The sequence below is a fragment of the Melanerpes formicivorus genome, unplaced genomic scaffold (genome assembly GCF_026170545.1).
Source record: "Melanerpes formicivorus ecotype bairdi unplaced genomic scaffold, bMelFor1.0.p_v2 SCAF_115, whole genome shotgun sequence".
Taxonomy (NCBI): domain Eukaryota; kingdom Metazoa; phylum Chordata; class Aves; order Piciformes; family Picidae; genus Melanerpes; species Melanerpes formicivorus.
This window is the reverse complement of record NW_027142467.1, coordinates 1,083,804-1,107,425: the sequence shown is the minus strand read 5'-3', so window position 1 is coordinate 1,107,425 and position 23,622 is coordinate 1,083,804. Positions and strand designations below refer to the sequence as shown.

The window sequence follows — 23,622 nt, the reverse complement described above, 5'->3', positions numbered from 1 at the left end:
AGCCATTTGTTCTATATTTTCACAGTCTGGGCTGTCTGCTGAAGCAGAGGTTGGGTGGCTTGCACAGTGCTTATTTTTGGAAGCAGGAGAGTTTTAGGAACAGGCTGGCACTGTGTTTATTTTAGTTCCTCTATAATTTCTGGTAGAAGGATGCATGTGTGTTCAAAATAAGTTTGTAAATACAGGGGGGGAAGAAAGTGGAGAAGCTTGGTTTGGGTATTTCTTTTTCCTAAGCTGAAATGACAGGTCTTCTGGACTTGGCTGAGAGGAGGCATTGAATAAAGACCAAGATGACTGAGTCAGCTGGTGGAGCATCACCTCAAGGAGCTGGTGCTAGAGACCTTCTTGGAGTCCCTTCTCAGCCCAAGGATGCTGATGAGTTTTACAGCTTGGTCCTGGTTTTGGTGTGCAAATTAATAGATGAGGGGCGAGCAACTGATGTCATTTACCTGGACCTGAGCGAAGCCTTCGACACTGTCCCACACCACATCCTGGTCTCCAGGCTGGTGACACATGGGTGTGATGGGTGACCACTGGATGGATAAGGAACTGGCTTGATGGCCGCAGCCAAAGAGTGGCTGTCAATGGCTCCATGTCCCAGGGGAGGCCAGGGACAAGCAGAGTCCCTCAGGGATCACTCCTGGAACCAGGCTTGTTCAACATCTCTGTGGGTGCCATGGACAGTGGCATTGAGTGCACCCTCAGCAAGTTTGCTGATGACACCAAGCTGTGTGGTGCAGCAGACAGGCTGGAGGGAAGGGAGGCCATCCAGAGGGACCTTGACAGGCTGGAGAGGTGGGCACAAGCCAACCTCATGAAGCTCAATAAGAGCAAGTGCAGGGTCCTGCATCTGGGTCAAGGCAATCCCAGGCACAAATCCAGGCTGGGCAGGGACTGGCTGGAAAGTAGCCCTGAGGAGAGAAACTTGGGGGTGCTGGTGGACAAAAAGCTCACCAGGAGCTCTCAGTGTGCACTTGCAGCCCGCAAAGCCAATCAGATCCTGGGCTGCAGCAGGAGAAGTGTGGCCAGCAGGGCAAGGGAGGTGATCCTCCCCCTCTGCTCAGCCCTGCTGAGACCCCACCTGGAGTACTGTGTCCAGTTCTGGAGCCCCTATTCCAAGAGGGATCTGGAGGTGCTGGAAGGTGTCCAGGGAAGGGCCAGGAGGATGAGCAGAGGGCTGGAGCACCTATCCTATGGGGACAGACTGAAGGAGTTGGGACTGTTCAGTCTGCAGAAGAGAAGGCTCCGAGGTGACCTAATTGTGGCCTTCCAGTATCTGAAGGGGGCCTACAGGAAGGCTGGGGAAGGACTGCTCAGGATCTCAGGTAGTGACAGGACTAGGGGGAATGGAATGAAGCTGGAGGTGGGGAGATTCAGGCTAGATGCGAGGAGGAGGTTCTTCCCCATGAGAGTGGTGAAACCCTGGAATGGGTTGTCCAGGGAGGTGGTCGAGGCCCTGTCCCTGGAGGTGTTTAAGCCCAGGCTGGATGAGGCTCTGGCCAGGCTGATCTAGTGTGGGGTGTCCCTGCCCATGGCAGGGGGGTTGGAACTAGATGATCCTTGTGGTCCCTTCCAACCCTGAATGAAACCATGAAACTATGAGATCAGAGCATCGTGGAGCCTCTTGGATGTTGCAGTCGATTACTAAGTGGAGGGAAGTCTGACAACCCATCCAGTGTGCTGGGGATGGCTTTGCCCACTGTGCAGAGGGGGCAGATGTGATCCTCTTGGGTGCTTGAGTGCTTTGGGGCTGCTCGTTGGCCGGGCAGAGCCCTGGACCTGCAGAAGGCAGAGGTGATGGCAGCAGCTTTGGTGCCTCTGGGGTGGTTCCTGCTCCTTATTGCTGGAGTGGTCTTGGCCTGCTGCTGGAGCATCTTTGTGGAACAGTTGAGATTGTAAGCATGGCTTTGTTCTCCTTAAGGCTGTTCCTACTCCCTCTCATGGGCCGCTCCTTGTACGTTCTGTTAGCAAACGAAGGAGTCTCTGAACTCCCTGTCTCTAAGAGGGGTAATTTTGGATGCCTGTCCCTATCACTCCAGCTTCTTGCTGCAGTGGGGAGTCCAGGACCCCACACACATGTCCTTGCCTCTGGCCAGTGTCATAATACCTGCAGCCCCTGAGAGCTGCGCTCAGCCCTGGTTTGGCTAAACTCTTTGTTTTCAGTCCTCAAGGATGACCACTTACAAGGTCCTTAATATTAACACTGATGCACCATGAGATGATATTTCATGTGATCTACCCAGTCCTGGGGCCTACCACGACCTCCTGGGGCTTTGCAGGGGCTTGAAACCATAGACAAAGAAATGCAGATCTTCATGCAGGGGCACACCAAGGTGACTGCCCTGTGCAGGGGGTGTGAGCTGCAGAGATGATGCAAGGATCAACATGGTCATGCTGGCCTGGGGCCCCTCAAGTTTTTTAGTCCCCTGTCCTCTGGGCACAGCCATCACTCTGTGAAACTGAATGTGAGGCCACAACTGGATGCCTTCAGAGCCCTGTTCCCTGCAGTAGCAGCTACATTGCTGAGTTGCCTTTCTTTGTGCCAGGGATGCCTTGGAGCATGCTGCAGGCTCCCTCTGAGGGCATTAGTCTTCAAAATCTCATCTGGGGTGGAGTCATGTTTGGCCAAGAAGCACTTGGTGCTGCCTTAATTCTCTACAGGGCTCACCCTGAAGAAGGGAAGTGGTGGAAGGAGTTGGGATCTTGGCTTGGGCTGCAGAAGTTCAAAAATTGCACAGCATGGAAGTAAAAAGGAGGGAGGGCAGGGAGAGGGGAAGGGGAAGGTCAAGCTGTAAGAGCTCTCCTTGGGGCCAAGCAGAGAGGTTTGCTCACAGCCTGGTGTGAAGCTCCCTCAGCCAGGGGTTTTCTGCAGCTTTTCTTGAGCCTCTCTTGCTCTCAGCAGGTGAATGGCTCCTTGAGCTGGTGCTGAGCCGTGCCCAGGAGATGCAGTGTGCAGGGGAGGGAAGGCCTCACGGAGGACTCTGTGGTCACACAGCAGTGGTCTCAAGCTGGCAGCTCCGAGTGAGAAGACATTTTTTACTGTCATAGAATGGGTTAGGCTGGAAGGGACTTTAAAGATCACCTTCTTCCAAGCCCCCTGCCATGGGCAGGGACACCTCCCACTAGCCCAGGTTGCTTGAGGCCTCATCCAGCCTGGCCTTGAACACTTCCAGGCAGGAGACAGCCACAATCTCCCTGGGCAACCTGTGCCAGTGTCTCCCTACTCTCACTCTAAAGAATTTCTTTCTCATCTCCAGTCTGTCTCCCCTCTTCCTGTTCAAAGCCGTTGTCCCTTGTCCTGGCACTCCCAGCCCTTGTCCAGCCCAGCTCTCCTGGAGCCCCTTCAGGTACTGGAAAGCTGCTCTAAGGTCAGATCTTTCTCTTCTCCAGGCTGCACAGCCCCAACTCTCCCAGCCTGTCCCCACAGGGGAGGTTCTGCAGCCTCTGATCATCTCTGTGGCCTCCTCTGGAGCCTCTCCAGCAGCTCCAGGTCCTCCTTGTGCTGGGGGCCCCAGAGCTGGAGGCAGTGCTGCAGGTGGGGGCTGAGCAGAGCAGAGCAGAGGGGCAGAATCCCCTCCCTGTGCTGCTTCTCTCTCAGTAGTGGCTGTTTGGTTTCTTCAGGTTTCTTAGATCTTCCTGTAGCTGACTCTTCTTTTTTCCTGTATCTGGTCCCTTCCCTTCTAGTTGTCTTTTCTCTTGAGTTAAAATATATATTTTTTAGTTTCCTGGCCTCTGTGCTGACATTTGTGGTCTTTGTGAGACGCTCTGAGCAGGGAGCACTAGCAGAATGCCCTTTTGGGCTGAAATGCCTCCTCCACGTGCACCTTGCTGCTTGGGCACTGAGGTCTCTCCAGGGCCTTGTCCCTCCTCCACAAATTGTGTCTGAGGCAGGTGGGGCTCAGGCCAGCACCTGGAGCTGTGGCTCCTTAGCAGTCACAGATGGCATCAGGTTGGAAGGGTACCTCAAAGAGCATCTTGGCCAACTCCTTTGTAGGCAGCAGCAACAACTTCAACTACAGCAGGTTGCCCAGGGGCACATTAAGTCTGATCTTGGAGGTCTCCAGGGTCAGGGCCTCTACCACATCCCTGGGCAACCTGTTCCACTGTCTCACGACCCTCATGGTCCAGAACTTCTTCCTGAGGTCCAACCTATCTCTGCCCTGCTCCAGTTTCAAACCGTTGCCCCTCATCCTATCGCCACAGGCCCTTCTGAACAGTCCTCTAGGCTGAACAGCCCCAGTTCTCTCAGCCTGTCCCAACAGCAGAGGTGCTCCATCCCTCTGATCATCTTGGTGGTCTCCTCTGGACCCTCTCCATCAGGTCCATGTCTCTCTTGTTGGGGACCCCAAGGGCATGGGGAGCACACATTGCTCAGGCCACTGAGCAGACTCCTGCTGTCTCCCTGGCAAGGCAGGAGCATGCAGGGGAAGGTAGGGTTATTTTTGGAAGCAGACAGGGTTTTGGTGCAGTTTCTCAGGGGCTCTAGGGCCAGGGTTAGTTCCCTGGTGCTGCTGTGATGCTGGTGGGCTGCTTGTCCCCATTCTTGGGCTGCCTTGGGGTTCAGTCTGGCTTTCCACACTGGGCCATCAGGGGAGTCCTGCTTCTGGGGATGTGGAGTCCCAGGAGATAAGATCACTGTGGTGCTTTCAGTCCATCTCGCCTGTGTGCCCATGAGCAGGCCCTGCTGTGCTGATGGCAGTGGGCACAGCTCCTGCCTCACCCAGTGCTTGGAACTTGAGAGGGTGGTGAGAAGCATTCAGACCATTCCCAGGAAACGTCTCTAAGCCCGTGAGCGGAGCTGGAGTTAGGCTGGGCTTTTCATGTCCAAGTTATGGCCTTATCTCTGCAGGCCTGGCTTTATCACATTTTTCCAGAGTTCCTGGTGTTATGTTCAAGGCTTGTGTGGCAGCCTGGGCCTGGCTCTGCTCCAGGAATGTGCTCCTAGCTTTTCCTTTGCTTTCTTTTCATATGACTCCAATTGTACCAAACTCTTTGGTATTTCAATGTTTTCTGTGCAGATTTTTCCCTCTGCTTAAACTCCACCTCAGCCATCCTCAGCTCCTCTGTTTTACAGGGAGCAAAGAGGTCACCAACTCAAGCCATCCACTTGTGTGTCTGCGCACAAAGCTAAACATAAAGTTAAGACAGAAGACTCCAGTGAGCAACAGAGGCTGGGTCATGGCCAAGGGCCAGGGGAAGAATTCATGATCTTCAAAAGCTTGCAGTTAACAGAAACCAGCTGACTTCTGCTGTCCCCAGGAGCAGCAGCACTCCTAGAGCAGCTGGTATGGTGGAGCCTTGCTGATCCAGCTGCTGCCAGTCAGCTCAGCAGCAGTGAAAAGGCTGATCCCGCAGCTGGGCACTCAGGTGCCTCTTGCAGGGCTTGGGTTTTTGTTCCTTGCCACATACTCCATCAGTACCTGGCTGTGAGTCCCTGTTTCAGTCCCCTGTGCTCTTTTTGCTCTTGTCCTCTGGTGAAGAGTTATGGTCCTCTTGGATGTCTCTGCTCCTCTTTGTGTCCTGTCTGAGCTGTCCCTTGGTCTCTCTGTGCCAGTTCTGTGTCCTACCTGCGTCTCTTTGCCACTGTCCTGGTGGATGTGTGCTGCTGCCTTCCTTTTCCTCTCTTATGCCCTGTTGTATGACATCTTCTTGCAGCTGATGATGCCCCTGACAGCAGCAGCAATTTGCTGATGTGTTCCTGTGTCTATGCTTTGGAGTTGCAGCCGGGCTGGCTCCCTGATTCCCAGCCCAAGCCACAGCCTGGGCTGCTGCTGCAGCTCTTCCTATTGCACCAAGATCAGATAGGGGAACTGAGGTTGTTTTGAGCAAAAAGTACCAAACACTCAGCTGTTTTCTGAGCACAGGGTTTGCAAAGTAGCATCTGCTTGCATGCAGGCTCTTGGCAGCACCCTGCCCTGGCTGGGGTGGGAGCCCACCAGGAGTCATGCTGTGTGGTGCAGGTGACATGCTGGAGGGAAGGGGCCTGGGCAGGCTGGAGAGCTGGGCTCTAGCTAACCTCATGAAGTTCAACAAGGCCAAGTGCAAGGTCCTGCAGCTGGGTCAGGGCAATCCCAACCACAAGTGCAGGCTGGATGAGGAGTGGAGGGAGAGCAGCCCTGCAGAGAAGGACTTGGGGGTGCTGGGTGATGGGTGCTTGGCACAAGCTGCAAACATGAGCTGGCAGTCTGAAAAGCCTAATGTTTCAAAGGTGAAAAACACCTTTAGGTCATCGAGTCCAACCTAATGTCTCCCTGCACACAGCTGTCAGACCATGGCCCTGAGCACCTCACCCAAACATCCCTCCAGGAATGGGGACTCCATCACCTCCCTGGGCAGCCTCTGCCAGTGACCCTTCCAGTGAAGACATTCTTCCTAATCCCCAGCCTGAACCTCTCCTGGTGCAGCTTGAGGCCATTTCCTCTCAGCCTATCACTTGATACTAGGGAGGGGAGTCTGGCCCCCATCTTGCTCCAACCTCCTTTCAGGGAGCTGTAGAGAGCAATGAGGTCTCCCTCAGCCTCCCCTCCTGCAAGCTAACCAACCCCAGCTCCCTTAGCTGCTCCTCACAGGACTTGTGTTCAAGACCCCTCCCCAGCCTCACATCCCTTTGGACACACTCCAGCACCTCAATGTCCTTGGAGCAAAGCCCCAAAACTGAGCCCAATTCTCAAGGTCCAGACTCACCAGCCCCAGGCCAGGGGCACAATCCCTGCCCTGCTCCTGCTTGGCCACATAGTGCTGAGCCAGGCCAGGCTGCTGGTGGCCTCCTTGGCCACTTGGGCACACCCTGGCTCATGTTCAGCTGCTGCCAACCAGTACCTCCAGGTCTCTCTCTGCCAAGCAGCTCCCCAGCCACTCTGCCCAAGCCTTGTAGCACTGCATGGGGTTGGTGTGACCGAAGTGCAGGACGTGGCACTTGGTTTTGTTAAACCTCAATCAGCTGGCCTTGTCCCATCAATGCAGCATGTCCAGGTCCTTCTGCAGATCAACACTGCCACCTAACCTGGTATCATCTGCACCTTAGTGAGGGTGCCTCAGTCCCCTTGGAGAGGTCACCAGTGAAGATGTTAAACAGAGCTGGCCCCAGCACCAAGCTCTGGGGATCACCACCTGTGCCCAGCCACCAACTGGCTTTCACTCCATTTCCCACCACTCTTTGGGCCTGGCCATCAGCCAGTTCTAGAGCCAGTGTGAGGGAGGGTGTTGAGACACTGGCACAGGTTGCCCAGGGAGGCTGTGGCTGCCTCCTGCCTGGAATTATTCCAGGCCAGGTTGGATGAGGCCTTGAGCAGCCTGGGCTGGTGGGAGGTGTCCCTGCCCATGGCTGGGGCTTGGACTGGTTGATCTTGCAGGTCCATTCCAACTCAAGCCATTCTATGAATTGGTGTCATGGAGCTCTGCTCCCAGCTGCTTCTTGGACTACTGCAGGTGGTTGTAGTGGAGCAGGTCTGGGCCAAGCAAGCTGATCTGCCAGCAGACACTTCCTTGGCCATGACTGTGCCAGCAGGGCTGAGCACTTGGAGCTCAGGCTGCCATTTCTGACACTGCAGTGCTGCCATCATCAGCCCTGAGCCCTCTGGGGAATGTGGGCAGGTGGCAGAAGGCCTGTGAGAGGGATGGGGTGAGGTTGGACAGCTTCCTGCAGCTTCCAACACAGGGCTGAGGAGAAGGGTGGAGGGCCAGGTCTCAGGGCCTGTGAGTTGGAGCTGGGGCACATCTCTCGTTGCTGCATGCTCAAGTGCACCCCTGGGGCTGGGGTCACTTCAGTGGCAGCAGGAGGAGGAGGCCTGGCTGGGGCTTGCCCCCCCCTCCTGCTTGCTGAAGCTGGCCAGACAGCATCATAGAGGAAGGGCTGTGCTGAGCCTTCCCTGCTCTCGGGCAGGGCAGAGTTCTGGGGGAGGTGTGTCATGCTGAAGGCTGATGTGCCAAGGGTGAGGACTGCACAGCCCCGTGCCTCCTCCCTCAGACCCATCCTGCTGCTGTACCCCCGGCGCTGCCCCCAGCACTACCTGCACTGCCCCCGGCACTGCCTGCACTGCCCGCCGCGCTGCCCCCAGCACTGCCTGCGCTGCCCCCGGCACTGCCTGCACTGCCCCCGGCGCTGCCCCCGGCACTGCCTGCACTGCCCCCGGCGCTGCCCCCGGCACTGCCTGCGCTGCCCCCGGCACTGCCTGCACTGCCCCCGGCGCTGCCCCCAGCACTACCTGCACTGCCCGCCGCGCTGCCCCCGGCACTGCCTGCACTGCCCCCGGCGCTGCCCCCGGCACTGCCTGCACTGCCCCCGGCGCTGCCCCCCGGCACTGCCTGCGCTGCCCCCGGCACTGCCTGCGCTGCCCCCGGCACTGCCTGCACTGCCCCCGGCGCTGCCCCCAGCACTACCTGCACTGCCCGCCGCGCTGCCCCCGGCGCTGCCCCCGGCACTGCGCCCAGCGTTGCCCGCCGCGCTGCCCCCGGCACTGCCTGCACTGCCCCCGGCACTGCCTGCACTGCCCCCGGCACTGCCTGCACTGCCCGCCGCGCTGCCCCCGGCACTGCCTGCACTGCCCCCGGCACTGCGCCCAGCACTGCCTGCACTGCCCGCCGCGCTGCCCCCGGCACTGCCCCCAGCACTGCCCCCCAGCACTGCCTGCACTGCTCTCTCACTGAACCCTAGGCTGGACCATTGTGGGTGTGGGGACTCTGGGGCTAGAGGAGCTCCTCTGGGTGGCAGAGTATCATCAGCAGGCCATGCATGTCCTTTGGGTCACTTTGCACCCAAAGGGCCTCCAGGGGCTTTGTCTCATCAGCCAGGAGAGGACAGGAAGAGCTTGCAATGGAGATAGTCTCATCCTCCGGCCGCTCCCTACGTTTACACTTCAGGCAAGCCAGTGTTGGCTCCCAGTGGGGACTGGGTGACCCAGAGGTCCCCTTCCACCCTACAGCATGTGACACCTGTCAGCAGGCACTTGGGCAGATTGCCCTCACTGTCAGGAGCCAGGGGCTTAGTCTCCTGAGGTGGCTTAACAATAGGGTGCATCTCCCAGGAGCACATCCTGCCCTGCAGATCCTGCCCTGCAGATCCTCCCTGCTCTTGAGGGTGAGCTGCACCTGCGCCCCACCAGGCACCAGTGCTCCTGTGCCCATGCCAGCCCTCAGCATCAGTTGTCAGAGCATCAGCAGATGATGCTCACCAGCCCTCTGCCCCTTGTCCCGAGCCAGTGAGTGGCATGAGCTGACATCAGGGTTGGGCTGGGGATGGGTGACCTCCCTTTGCTTGTGTCAGGGAGCCGCTGAATCGGCTGGTCCCATCTCAAACCCTTCCCCTCCTCTTCCCTGAGCTCATCAGGCTGCTGAACAGCCCCAAGCAATGCTTTGATCTGCAGCAGGACTGCCTGGCCCAGAGGCAGTAGCTCTGTAGGACTCAGACAACCTGTTTGCCTTGAGCCTGTGGCCCAGACTAACTCAGCTGTCCCATCCCTGCAGCTCAGACTGGGTGGAGCTGGTGGAGCCCTGCTCGCAGCAGCGGATGTATGTCAACCTGCGCACGGGGGAGTGCGGCTGGGAGCCCCCTGCCAACCTGCGGGTGCGCCAGGCCGACCAGCGGCAGTGGTGGGAGCTCTTCGACCACAACAACAACCGCTTCTACTACTACAATGCCATCACGCAGCAGACGGTGTGGCACCGGCCCCAGGGCTGTGACATCGTGCCCTTGGCACAGCTCCAGGCCATGAAGCACAGCTCCCAGCCTGACTGCCATGGCCAGCAGCCCTGGGGCAGCAGCGGCAGCGACAGCAGAAGCACCCCCGTCCAGATGGCGCTCCTGCAGGAGGTGGAGAAGGGCAAAGGGGTCTGCGCTGCAGAGAAGAGGAAGGGCCCTGGCAGGTAAGGAGAGCTTTGACCTTCTTTGTTTATATCACAGAATGGCCAGGGTTGGAAGGGACCTCCAAAGCTCATCCACTCCAACCTCCTTGCAGTCAGCAGGGACATCCTCCATTGGATCAGGTTGCCCAGAGCCTCTCCAGCCTCACCTTGAATATCCCCAGGGAGGGGGCATGCACTGAGTGGATTCAGTTGCTAGGAAAGCTGCCTGGTAAATGGGCTGGAAAGCACCAAGAGGGTGCAGCCCTGGAGCCAAGTCCTGCCAGGCCAGTGACTGTTGTGAGCCCTCCTCTTCTTGGGGTACTGCTTCTGCTGACACTGCTGTGCCACTGCCTGAACATCCACAGTCTGGGCCAGGCCTCATTTATATGGAGCACCATAAGAGCACCTATCAAAACATGATTGTTGCTCCAGAGCCCTTGGTGCTGTAGTGGTTTGAGCCTTAACTGGGAGTTAAGAGCTCAGATGGGGGCAAGGCTGAGAATGTCTCCCCTGCTTCCCCCTCCTTCCTCCCAACAAAAAAGGAAAGGGAAGGAGCAAATCCACCAAGAAATAATTTGGAGTCAGCTTGGAAGTAGAGTGGTAAAGAGTTTTCTTTAAACAATACATATAAAACAATGACAGGTAAGGTTCAAAAGGGAAAGGAACAAGGATGGATGGGAGGGGAGGGGAAAAAAACAAGAATGCAGGACCAGTCTCTCTCTGAAGAGGCACAGAGGCAGCAGGGGAAGGACCAGGCCCGACCACGTGGCAGAGGAGCAGGAAGGCAGCTGCAGTAGCTCTCCTCCAGGAGAGGCAGGAGCCAAAGAGGAGGGCCAATGGCTAATGTCCTCCTTTTTATACCCTAGCTGGGCAGGCAGGGGGGGAGTGAAACAGACTCATTTTCCCCCTGGGAAACCTCCCTGCAGGGAGGGCAAAGCACCCACAAGCCCTCCCCCTTGTTTTCAGAATGGGTGTTAACCCACCACAGGTGCTGAGCAGGAGAGCTGGGGGCGGCAGCAGTGAGTGTCGCAAAGCTCTGGGAGCTCTGCTGGGCACGTGGGGTGAGGCTTGCTGGCATGGCCAAGCTGTGCCAGGTGCTGGGCTGCTGCAGGCTTTGGGGGAGCCCAACTGCTCCAGCTCCTTCTTTCCTAGCTCAGTCAGCTGCTTGATTGTGCTGGCAGCCTGGGCCAGGGCACAAGGTGGGGCTGCAGGGACTGAGCTCCTAGGCACAGTTACTTTCTTAGATCAAGTTCTAAGTGAAAGAACCATGATGGGATGCTGGTTTGTTTGGTTTAGAGGTTTTCTTCCATTCAAACCAGTTCGAGAACAGTGGGGAGGGGGGCACTGCCCTGGGCTGCCCTGCTTTCCCTCCTGCCTTGTCTGGCTGTTATCCTGCCTTGGAGAATCTGATACCAACCAGGGAGGCCATGTAGTGAGGGGAGTTGAGTCATGCTGAGGAGAACTGACTCTCCCAAGAGGTAGAGCAGAGCTCGGGTGAGCCTGGCACTCCTGCCAGCCTTGCCAGTGCTCCTTGTCTTAATTTCTGGGCAATGCAGTGGGCTTGGGTTTTGGACAGAGGTTGCATCTTTGTGTGCCTGCTGCTGGCAAGGAGGAAAGGAAACAGCCAGGGTGAGGAAACCCATGTAGGATGGTGATTTACGTTCTGCAGTGCTCTAAACTGAGGTTTGCAGCTTGTCTGCTGCTCCCTATGGTGCTTCTGCATTCACTTCAGGTCTGCCTGGCTAGGGGACCCTGGTGATGTGCTTCAGGTTCTGAAGCTTTGCTCTTGCCCACGATGCTGCCAGTGCCTCCTGGCCCATGAGCAGCCCTTCTGAGCTTCAGGTCCATCCAGAGGGTGCTCCCTGCCACACCAGAAGACACCCAAACAGTGAGAAATGCCTTAGCTGAACCCAGATAGCTCCCAACTCCCTCCAGTCCCCACCGGTGATCACAGGTGAGCCACAGGCACATGGGGTTTGCCGCAAACCGACTGGCTGCAGCTCCTTGTCCCTCTGCAGCCCGGCACTGTGAGGCAGCTGGGGTGGGCACTGACACACCATGTGTTTCCAGAGAAGCAAGTGCAAGGGTGTTGCACAGGGCATAAAATACTCTGAGCTCCATGGAGTCCAGAAAATGTCTGACTCAGGCTCACAGGAGGGGAACATGGCCTCTGCCTGAGTCCAGGGAACAGCTGTGCCTCGAGGGATAAGCGATGCCAGCACTTCAATCCTCTTGGCAGGGAGGGCCCCATGCAGGCCCCCTTGTATAGGAGGAAGTGGAATGATGAAATATAGACCAAGGTTTGCTTTACCTGTCCTTGCCAGCCAGGATGGTGCTAGGCAGCATCTTGGGCATCATTGCTGGTTCTCCTCCAAGGAAGGGGAGTGGGAAGGGTCCTTCCATTGCTCCATCCTGAGCCCAAGAGTCTGCAACAAGCTTGGTTGAAGGAAAGGTGAGAATGGCAGCTTGCTTGGGAACTAGCAGGCTGCTTGAATGCACAGGGCTGCCCCATATGCCCACATCAGTGAGCCATCAGTGCTGCCTGTGGAAGTTGCTTTCTGGGAAGCAGGAGACTGAGCACTGCTTCCTTGCATACTCAGGGCGTGTTGCCACTGCTGCATCTCTGCAGTTCTTCTGCCTGGATCTGATGCCTGAGAAGAGCTGTCTTGCCTTTTGCTACCTCCTGAAATGGTGAGCAAAGAGCTGAGCCCAAAGCAAGTGTTCCCAGGTGGCATGTGATGGTCTTGCTGAGATGTCTGTTGCAGCCTCAGCAAAAGCATACCGAGCTTGCCAGCTCTGTTGCCTGCCTTGTTTTCCAAAGCCAAACAGAAGAGTCCTCTTCCCCTGGCTGCGTGAACAGAGCCAAGATGCTGAGTGCTGGTGGCAGCATTTGACATCTTTATGGATACCTGCACACAAGGCAGTTTCACTTTTGTCTCTAATGGCAGAAAAAATGCTTGTCTCCCTTTGCCTCCCGTTTGTCATCCTGTGGCAGAGGAGAAGCCAGAAGAGGCCAGGCTGGTGCCGAGGAGGGGCAGGTGCTGCAGAGCGCTGGGGGAGGGGGCTTGCTCTGGTTTTCAGCAGCACTTTGTGGTTCAGGACTTTTTTTTCCTTTTAGCAGACTGTTTTTTCCCACCCTTCCTTTCCTGTGCCTTCTGTCAGCACTGCTACATCCACCGTCCCTGCTGCCCTGTCTCAGTGCTGCCAAACCCTCTGGACGTGCTGCAGGGCCAGGCGGGTGCGGGGGAATTAAGACAGACTCTCTCCAGGGGAGAGGGGGAGCAAATTATCCTTTGGCATGCTGGAAAGCTCTGCAAAGGATGGATGTGTTCCCTTGGGGACCATGAGACCAGCCTGAGGCTGTGAGCAGCCCTGTTGGGGGTTGGTGGGTGAGAAAGAGCTGAGTGTGGTGGAGTGCCTAAGCCTGGAGTTGCTGGGAGCACAGCCTGTGTGCTGGTCCGTGGCATGCCACTGGTCAGCGCAGCAAGGCCCCAGCCATGCTGTCTGTTTGGACCACCCCTTTTTCTCCTCCTTCTCTGGTTCTTCCAGGGTCAGGGACTGTTTCAGAATGATGAAGCTCAGGTTCCCCTGCATCTGGAAGTTTTCCACATAGAAACCTTCTCTCCCTCTGGAAAGGAGGGAGTGTATTCTCCATGGGCAGTAGGTTCTGTAGCCTGTCCCCCCCTCACCGACCTTCCCTGTGGCTCATCAGTCTGGGCTGGGATGGAGAAGGGACTTGGTCTTGCCATGCCAGCATGGTGTGATGGAAGGGGGATTAGAAGAGGATCTGAACTGTGAAGCCTGTGAGTGTGGCTGTGGGGGTTCCTCTGCCTCTTGAAGCCTGGTTTGCCTCCTCATGGGTGTGTGTCTCTGAGACCCTGTGTAAGCAACGGCAATAAGAATTCTTCATCATCAGGCAAGAAACCCCACTGGGAGTCCTGAGAGAGCCTTGTGTCCTCCTTCTGCCGCTGCCCTTGGGGCTGGGCACACAAGCACAGGTGTCCTCAGAGCTTTCCTGGGGGCCCTGCAGGCTTGGCTTTGGGTGGGTCACCTCCGGGGGGTGTCCATGCCTGCCTCCACGTGGGCTCCAGAGGTGGTGACAGCAGCGCTGCTAAAGCACAAATGTCCCTGCACAGCCACCTCTGACAGCCTTTGCTCCAGGCTTCTGGGAGGGAAGAGCACACAATGGAGCCTGGGAGCCTGGGAAGCCTCGGCGGATACGCTGGGCTGCCGGGGCTGGGCGCGGGCTGGGAGAGCCAGGGCTGGGCTGCGGTGTTTACATTGGAGCTGCCTGAAAGCATTCCTCGAAGGAAGCATCTCAGGGGACTCGGCAGGGCCGAGCGAGGCTGCCTTGGGATGGTTTTCTGTGAGGGCTTTCTCTGCTTAGAAGAACAAGGCTGAAGCTTTTGGCATGCTGGGAAGGCAAGAAGTTCCTGTTCTCCTCTGCTCGGTCTTCCCAGCATCCTGGGGATGGGGTTGAGAGAAGCTGTATCCGGATGTGGCCCCAGGAGGTTGTTCCTGGCTGTGGAAATGGTCCCTTTGGAGAAGCCTTGCCTTGTCCCCTCTGCTGATGCCTCTTTTCTCTGATCTCCAGTGGCTGAGGGTGGTAAGGTGTGTCCAAGATGAGACTGACAGATGAGACCTGTTTAGAAATTTCATCTCTCCAGCACATTAAGTGACAAACCTCCTGGCCAGGGGCAGTGTGGTGTTCAGAGCAGCACAGCTCCCTTGTCTCCTCTGGCCCTGTGAGACCCCCCTAAATATCCCAGAGGGGCCATGCAGGTCTACCTGAAAGGAGGTTGTAGTGTGGTTGATGCTGGCCTCTTCTCCCAAGTAACAAATACAAGAAGTAATGGCCCCAAGCTGCTCCAGGGGAGGTTTAATCTGGATATTGGCAAGAATTTCTTTCTTGCAAGAGTGGTCAGGCACTGGGATGTGCTGCCCAGGGAGGTGGTGGAGTCACCATCCCTGGAGGTGCTCAAAAAACAAGTAGATGTGGCACTTTGAGATATGGTCTAGTGGTCATGGAGGTGTTGGGCAGAAGGTTGGACTGGATCTTAGAGGCCTTTCCCAACCTTTATGATTCTATGATGCAGCCATTCCAGAAGGAACATGCTTAGATCCCACAGCAGTCCTGAAAGCAAAGCTCCTGGGTGCAGCACCCAATCCTTGAAGTAAAAGTGCCTGTGGGCACACAGCAAGCACCAGGGGTCCTGGGATGGTACCAGTACTCAGCAGGGATAGAGGAACCCCTGGCAAATGCTTGAGTGCCTGGACCAGTGCTCATGCCCAGGAGGAGCAGTGACCTGGTGGCTTTGCTCATCTCCTGCTTCTGCACCTTTGCAGCCCACCCTGCTTGGCCATCATGTAAAAGGTCCCTGTGTTGTTGTCCCACGAGCTGCTGGGGTGCTGCTGATCTCTGCCAGCTCCAGGGCTTTGCAGCAGTTGGTGTGAGCCAGTCCTGGCTGGGCCTGGAAGAGGGGACCTGAGCATGTGGGAGCAGCAGAGCACTCGTGCAGAGCTCCTCTGCTCACTGCCTCACCATGGCCGTCTGTGACCTGTCCTGTTGTCCTGCCAGCTGTGCTTGGGGCTTCCCTGGGGCAGGTGCTGAGAAAGCCCCACACTGACACTGAGCTCCTGCCATCCCCACCACCTCCCCTGCCTGGCAGAGCCCATGCTGAGGGCCATCAGTACTCCTGTCCCTGGCAGGGCACAGGGCTGCAACACCTTCCTCGGGCCCTGGTGAAGTGATCTGGGGCCACAAGGAGCTGTCATGCCGGGTGCCAGTTACCCTCCAGCTGGCACCAGGTCACAGGTAAGCAGTTTGTCCTCTTGGGCAGGCCGTGAGCACAGCTCCCCCTTTTATTTCCCACATGAAATCCCTCATTCCTCATCTGAGGGCTGAAATCTCTCCCTCTATTGAGTGGGCCTTGCTCTTCCTCTTGACTGAGTGGGGATGGCTGTGGTTGGCTGGGGTGCCACAGGGCTCAGAATTCATCATGTCTTTCCGGAGTGGGAGCCCTTCTGCTGAGCCTGGGCTGGTGGTGCTGCTCAGCACTGTACCCAAGCAGAGACAGATCTGAATGTTCCCAGTGCTGCAGAGCTGTGAGCTGGGGCAGGCACTGATCAGGCAGGAGGTGCCGTGGCTGCCTGCTGGGCAAGCAGGGAGAGGCTTCTTACTGTGACCCTGGGCTGAGTCAGGAGGCTGCTGAGCTCCTGCCACTTTGGATTGGCAGCAGCTTGGTGAGCACCAGGGCACTGCTGAGCCTGCTGATGCCTGTGCAGGGGCCAAGTGTGGCTGTGCTGTGCTGGATGGAGGTGAGTCTGCCAAGCCCTCACCAAGCACGGGGATCACCTGCACCTGGGGTGACTGTGGGTCAGGGAGAGGAATAACCTCTGGAGGTGGCTCTCATGACATGGTGTCCAGCACCTTCTGATGGGGTGCAGAGATGTTTTCCAATCCTACTTCACCTGAAGGTCTCTTGAGGCAGGGTATCATGCCTGTAGCTCAGGGTCCTCAGCAGTGCAAGGCTGTGGCTGTCCTGCCCTGGGACTTAACAACCAGATAGTGCTGGTGCAGCTGCAGTGCTGCCCTGGCAGCAGCACTGGGTTAAAACTGCTCCCATACAATCACTCCTGACCTCCACACTGAGTCAGAAGGCTGTGGGTGGCTCAGCCCTGCTTGTCCTTAGCACAGCTCTTTGGCAATCTCACTTCCCTGCCACAGATTTGCTGCTGGTACAGCCAAGCAGAGAGGTAGGTGAAGTGTCAGAAATGCTCATTTAGGAACCTACCACATATTGCTCCTCTGGTTCTTCCTGTTAGTCCAGGAGCTCTCCAGGGAACAGCTGGGGCTTCAGCAGTGCCTGTGCTTGGGATCAGGACCTGGCTGCATGCAGGAGGGATGCACTGGTGAGAGGATCATTCCTTGTAGTCCTCAGGGAGGGGTGTCTGGTGGGGTGAGGGCTGCATGTCCTGCTGCCCTATACTGCTGTTACCACTGGCTGTTGCCTGCCCTTGTCTTTGCTTGGTGCTGTTGGCAGTCTCCTCCTGCTCCAGGCATCGTGCCTCCAGGAAGCAGCATGCAGAGAATGAGTTGCTGATGGCAGAAGAGGAGAGAGAGACCTGGAGTTGTGCTCGATGGCAGCTTGGGCAGGTGGAGGGAGAACAATTCCAAATCCCTTGGTGTTTCTCAAGCTCTAGGGACTGAGCTGGGGTCTGTCCTGGGCTGTGCTGCAGGGGAGGGGGACAGTCTTTCCTCTTGGCAGTGGCACATCCATCTTGAGGTGGTGTCAGGAGCCCACTCAAAGTAAGCCTTGCTCAGCCAAAGGTGCTGGGGGAGGTCTCTGGAGCAGGGGGGACCCAGGATGGGAGGCAGAGGGCTGCAGTCCCTCCGAATGCCTCTCTGCTCACCCAGGTAGCTGCAGGAGGCAGGCACAAGTCTGCTGAGGGGAAGGGCCCTGCAAGGCCTTGCTGCAGCACGCTGCAGAGGGCCTTTGGACCCTGGCTGGGAGCCAGCACAAAGCTGCACCTGCAGCAGGGCAGTGCCAGCTTGGCCTCGCCTCTCCTGCCACCACCGTGCCAGCCTGGCAGCCACGGCCCTGTGCAGCCAGCCAAAAGGATGGTGAGCAGTGGGTGGGGAAGGGGCACAACAGCCCCTTAGGAGTGGAGGGGTTGGGACAGGACATGGGATATTAGCTGTGGGGTGGGTAACTGTGAGGAGAAGTAGGTGAAACGGGGCACCCACAGTGATGTGGGGCTGCTGCCATGACGGATGTGTCCTGCTGGGGCAGGAGGTGGGCAGAGCAGGGTGTGTGCAGATACACCCTGCCAGGTGAGAGCCCCCACAGAGAAGCTCTGCTGAAGGAGGGGGATGGACCTGGCAGGTGGAAGGTCTCTGGAGAGCAGGAGAGAGTGCCAGAGGATTGGGATGTCTGGATATCTTGAGGCTTGCTGGGGACGACGTGAGCAAGCGGAGACAACTCTGGGCGTGCAGTGGGTGTGGGTCCCTCTGCTGGTGCAGGGGTCATGCAGAACAGGCAGCAGCATGGAATGGGGAACAAGTGTCCAGGTTCAGATGGAGCAGAATGGCTGTGAGGGTGTTAGGGGAAATCTCCTGTTGTGGATGTGAGTGCACTCTCAGGTCTCACCCAGTGGTGGCTGGTAGTGGATGCATGGAGGGAGGGCACAGAAGGGGGCCAGGTTCATGGACACCTTTCTGGGAGCAGTGGTGCCTTTGAAGACCTGGGAACTTTCTGAGCTCTTTCTGGGGCCTTTCTGTGCCCTCTTCCTCCAGGCTCGCAAATGCAGCCCAGCAAAAGCTGCAGCCTGACAGCAGGTTGTGCTTGCACTGCCGAATGTGCTTTTGGAGCTGGGGTGCTGCAGTGAGCACACTGGGTTGTAGTGGATCCTGAGAACCACCTCAGGTCAGAGGACTCCCAGCAGAGGAGGATTTCACAGCTGTGAGGTCTGAGCAGGGCCAGTAGGTTTGGCCAAGGGAACCAGATCTGAGGGCATCTGGACCAGACTGGGAGGACGCTCTGCACTGAGGTTGTAGCACATGTCCTGTGAGCTGAGGACACATCCCATAGGCCTCCTTGGATCCAAAAGAGGAGATGGCCTGGCAGGACTGTCACCAGTCTGACAGTCAGAAGGCAGAGGCTCAGGGCTGGGATAGCTTGCTGGCCTTCACTGCTTGGCCTGGGTGCTGTGCCAGTTCACGAGCTTGGGGAAGCAAGCAGCTCCCTGTCTCGGTGCTGCTGGTCCCTAGACAGGTTACAGGATAATGAACTTGGTTCATCTTGTTCTGCTGTTCATGACTCAAAAGCTCATTCTGTGTGTAACAGTGATGTGTTTCTGCTTCAGGAAGGAGCTGATGGAACTGGCTGGGGAGTCTCAGAACCTGGGGTTTGGGCAGAAGCAGAGGATGCTTCCCTTGATATAATTCTTAAATAATTATTTGTGTTTGTATCTTTCTTCCTTTTAGGGAGACTCCTACCCACTGGCAGCCTTTGCCAGGCACAAAGGCAGCTATGTTGGTCAAAGTGAACAGTCTGAGGCAGGTGCAGAGCTCTTCAAACAGTTCCCTTCAGCTGCAGAGCAGTCCAGAGGCCAACAGCCAGAAACCTCTTCCCAAACCAGCCATATATGCTCAGCCTCAGCCCAGGTCTCAGAGCCCTGGTGCCACAAAGCAAATGCCTCCAGAAGCAAAGCAGTCTATGCAGATCAAAAAGACAGAGAATGGTGGGTTTTGCCTAGTGCTGATGAATGGTCCAACTTCTCAAACACCTCCACGGAGCCAGACAGGAACCCCCCAACCTATATCCCCCAAATATGCCTCCCCTGCACCTATATATGATGAGCCATCCTTAGAGTCTCCAGTTTATGATGAGCCACCTGTGGACATGGACACTGAAAGCATCAGTGTAAGTGGGATGTCTCCACTCAGGTCGCCAGGCAATAGCTTGAAAAAGCAGCTGCCACGAAGCAAATTATTGCAGCATCCTGGTGTGCAGCAGCAGCAAGGGGCAAAGCAGCATGCCAGCAACCCCTCTGCCACAGAGTACAGCCCAGCTGGCAGGGAATACATAAAACACATGGTCAGTGTGGACCAGTCCTCCAGACTCTCTCATTCCTCTGCTGCCACAACTGATGCCTCTGCTAAACAGCCTGGGCAGCTTACTTCGAAGGACAGCTTCAAGCAGTCTTGGAGAATCTTGGAAGCCAATGTCCTCAAGAACATGGAAGCCCACCACAGTCGGCAGAGCAGCCTGCAAACTCCAGAGTACCCCACTGGCATAAGCCATCAGGACTCTGGTTATTCCACTGGCCCTTCTCCAAGCTTGAGAAAAAGGAAAGGAAGGAGGCAAGGGACAGGTCAGGGAAGACCTGGCTCGGTGGGCAGCAGCAGCGAGCTGACGGCTTTGAACGATAAGCTGATCGCAGAGATGCGTGCCGTGGTGGGCAGGTCAGCAGCCTGCAGGGGAAGCAAAGCCAGCCTTGATGCTGAGAGTCTGGAGAGTGGCATCCCAGCAGAGAGCAGCAAGGTCAGATTTCAGTCTGACCACCTGAAGAAATGCTCCAGCCGGAGCTCGAGGGACGACGTCTCAGCCAGCAACAGGTCCCTCTACAGACCGGGCCTGGAGGGCAGGGGCAGCTTCCCCAGCGACGTGGCTGCTCCCCAGGACACAGTGAGGCAGAAGAGGACTTTTGAGAAAATAGATTCTCTAGAAAAGAATGTGACCAGTCAGTCCAGCCTGGCTTCAGCAGATGCTCCCCGCCTCTCCTCCCAGGTACCTCCCCATCTGCCTCCTCTGCTGGGCTCGGCTGGGTTTAGTGGGTGTGCTGCAGGTGCAACATGCCTGCACAAGGGCAAGCGGGTCACAAAGCTTCCCAGCTTTACAGCTGGAGACCCCATTTCAGACTAGTGGCATGAGAGAGAGTTGTGGAGGGGCTGTGGGCAGCTCTGCTGTGGTGTTTGAGTAAATCTGCTGCCTCATCACTCACGTCTCCTCTGGCAGGCCTTGCCTTCACATGTCCTTTCTGCACTAGGATGGCCACGGGGGTGGGGTGCAGGACACAGGTCTCAGGATTTCCGTGGTCATATGGCAGCATTTGTCTCTTTTTGTGCTTCCCAGCAGTCCCTCCTGCTCTGCTCTCCCTTCCCATCGTCCCTGAGCACCCAGTGGAGTACTCCACAGGCCTGTGAGAGTGCCTCCAGCAGCGGTTTAGAGCTGGCAGGGGGCAGTGGTTTTTCTCCGTGACAGCACTGCTGCAGAATTTAGTTTGCCATCTTTCCCAAGCTGTGAAGGAGACTCTTGCTTCCTGCTTTTCAGGTTTAGGTTCTACACAGGCAGTGTTATGTTCTGTGGGGACTTTTTCCTCTTTCCTCACTCCTCCAGTCATTTCCCTCCTGCTGAGCAGCCCCAGTCCCTGCATCTGTTCTTCAAGGCACAGCTGAGGGCAGTCCTCCCGCATGGAAAGTCACCATTTATTCTAACCCTTTGTTCTTCCTGCTGTTTGCCAGTCCGAGGCCTTTCATCAACACATTTGGCAAAGCTCCTTCACAGCTTCAGATTGCTCCAGCAGCCCTGGGAGGTGTGACTTCTTATCAAAAGCCACTTGGCACCTCCCTGCTGTATCAGATTTCCCTGTGTGAGTCCTCCTCTTCACTGGAATTTCTGATCAGTTGTGCCTTGCTTCCACCTGAAACTCTTTCAAACCTGTACCCCAGATTCCCATGGTTTCCATTTTTCAAGCACAGGGCCAGTTTGAGTTTACATGACTTGTGTGTTAATAGTTCAGCAGTTTCATTTCAGAGCCTCATCAGACTTGTTGGCAAACTGCTGTCTGCTCCTCAGGATGTGTTACATACACCTCACTGCAGTGATAGGGAGAGCTGAGACCTGATGTCTTGATTAGGCATAAGAGATGGTGAGTTGGGAATGAGCTGTGAATGGCCTTGGAAATGAGTTAAAAGAATTCATGCACAGTAGGATGGAGGGGAAAGTACATAAGAGGATGTAAGGAGATGGATTCAGAGATTCACAGAATGGGTTGGGTTGGAAGGGTCCTTAAAGCTCATCCAGTCCCTACCCTGCCATGGGCAGGGACCCCTCCCACCAGCACAGGCTGCTCAAGGCCTCATCCAACCTGGCCTTGAACACCCCCAGGGAGGAGGCAGCCACAGCCTCCTTGAGCAACCTGTGCCAGTCTCTCCCCACCCTCACTCTCACCAACTTCTTCCTCATCTCCACTCTCAGTCTCTCCTCTCCCAGCTCAAAGCCATTGTTCCTCATCCTGGCACTTCCAGCCCTGGTCCAAAGTCCCTCCCTAGCTCTTCTGGAGCCCCTTCAGGTACTGGAAGACTTCTCTAAGGTCTCCCTGGAGCCTTCTCTTCTCCAGACTGATGTCTCTCCAGGATGTTGTGGTGAAGGCTATGAGTCAATAAATAAATACTGTATGTACAGAAATACTCTGGGATGTATGAGTCCAAGTAAGTAGGGGAGGAAGTTGCAGAGAATATAGCAGCAAAATTGCTGCCTTGCCTGCAAATGGCACCGTGTGGCTTGAGTCACCAGTGATGTCCTGTGCTGTTCTTATCTGAGGAGGGTGGGCAGAAGTGCTAGGACAGGCTGAGCAGAGGTGGATGTGTACTGTCAGCCCAAAGATAATAGCTGGGTAGCTGTGCGTGCAAGATTGAGAGATAAAGTCTAGAGAGAGAAGAGAACCAAGAGCCTTGTGAACCTCTAGGGAGGATGAGGTGGTAGATCCTCAGAATTAACATGCTGAATTAGGGTATGAGGAGGAAAACCAACCCTGGGCATGGAATGTGAATTAAAGGAGAGTGAGGATGGGGATGGCAAAGAGCTGCAGGCAGGGATTTTCAGTCAGCTCTGTTGAGTGTTGGTAAAACCTCAGAAAGCAACAGAAATGATCGTGCCCCAGGCTGGCAACAAGCTGAGGGGTGTGGTGTGTGCTAATCCTGTCATCCACATGGCAGGTGCATGCTGGGGGCATGGCAGGGTGGATTGGGACTGCACAAGCCCTTGTGGTGCCTTCATCAGCTCTTCCTTGCTGAGAAGCAAACCCTGACTTCGGCAGTCTCAGAGCTAAGCTGTGAGTGACTGTTGGCTCGCAGCAGGCCGGTGGCACACGAGTCAAAGGTCATGTGCAAAGAAAGGAAATGCATATTTTAGTTCACTCTTGTTCCTGAAAACCCTCCAGTTGACAGCATTTCTGCTTCTTTGTCTTCCTTTGGAAACCAAGACCCTCGAGATTGGCTTGTCTGGCTTTTTCCTACTTGCTGGAGCTCTGCTTGGAGAGCACAGAGTGAAGAGTGGGCTGCTCAGCTCCCACTTGTTCTGTGTGGGAATTTCTACTCTAACAAAAAATGCTCTTGGGGTGTTTGAGTTCAGTGTGTCCCAGGCTGCCTCTTCCATCCAGAGCAGAGAATTCTGGCTGGGCAAAATGAGGTGTGGCATGCCCACACATAGTTACTCCACATCATTTTCTCGGGATCAATACTACCAAAGCTCTGCCTATGAGATTCACAGAGTCACAGATCCTGAGGGCTGGAAAGCACCTCCAGAGATACCCAGTCCAACCCCTGCCAGACAAGGGTCACCTAGGGCAGGTCACACAGAACACATCCATGTGGGTTTTGAAAGTCTCCTGAGAAGAGGACTCCACAACCTCCCTGGGCTGCCTGCTCCAGGCCTCCAGCACCCTCACACCAAAGAAGTTTCTTCTCATTTGTGGTGGAGCTTCCTGGTATCACAGTATCACTAAGGTTGGAAGAGACCTCAAAGATCATCCAGTCCAAGCTGTCACCACAGACCTCATGACTAGACCATGGCACCAAGTGCCACATCCAGTCCCCTCTTGAACACCTCCAGGGATGGGGACTCCACCACCTCCCTGGGCAGCACATTCCAATGATGAATGATTCTCTCAGTGAAGAACTTTCTCCTCACCTCCAGCCTAAACTTCCCCTGGCACAGCTTGAGACTGTGTCCTCTTGTTCTGGTGCTGGTTGCCTGGGAGAAGAGACCAACCCCTTCCTGGCCACAACCACCTTTCAGGTAGTTGTAGAGAGCAATGAGGTCACCCCTGAGCCTCCTCTTCTCCAGGCTAAGCAACCCCAGCTCCCTCAGCCTCTCCTCATCTTGTGCCTGCTGTTCCTTGTCCTATCACTGAGCACCACCAAAAAGAGCCTGGTCCCTTCATCCTGACACCCACCCCTCAGATATTTACAGACATTGATCAGATCCCCTCTCAGCA

The 23,622-nt window shown here is 56.2% G+C and overlaps 1 protein-coding gene across 1 annotated transcript in view; it reads left to right on the top strand.

Annotated features, from left to right (window-relative positions):
* LOC137456068 (rho GTPase-activating protein 39-like) overlaps positions 1-23,622 on the top strand; it is a 66,647-nt gene that overhangs the window by 23,034 nt on the left and 19,991 nt on the right. The window contains exons 2-3 of the mRNA XM_068167360.1: positions 9,463-9,861; positions 18,827-20,132. Coding sequence (XP_068023461.1) covers positions 9,463-9,861; positions 18,827-20,132 — 1,705 coding nt within the window. The remainder of the gene's footprint in view (positions 1-9,462; positions 9,862-18,826; positions 20,133-23,622) is intronic.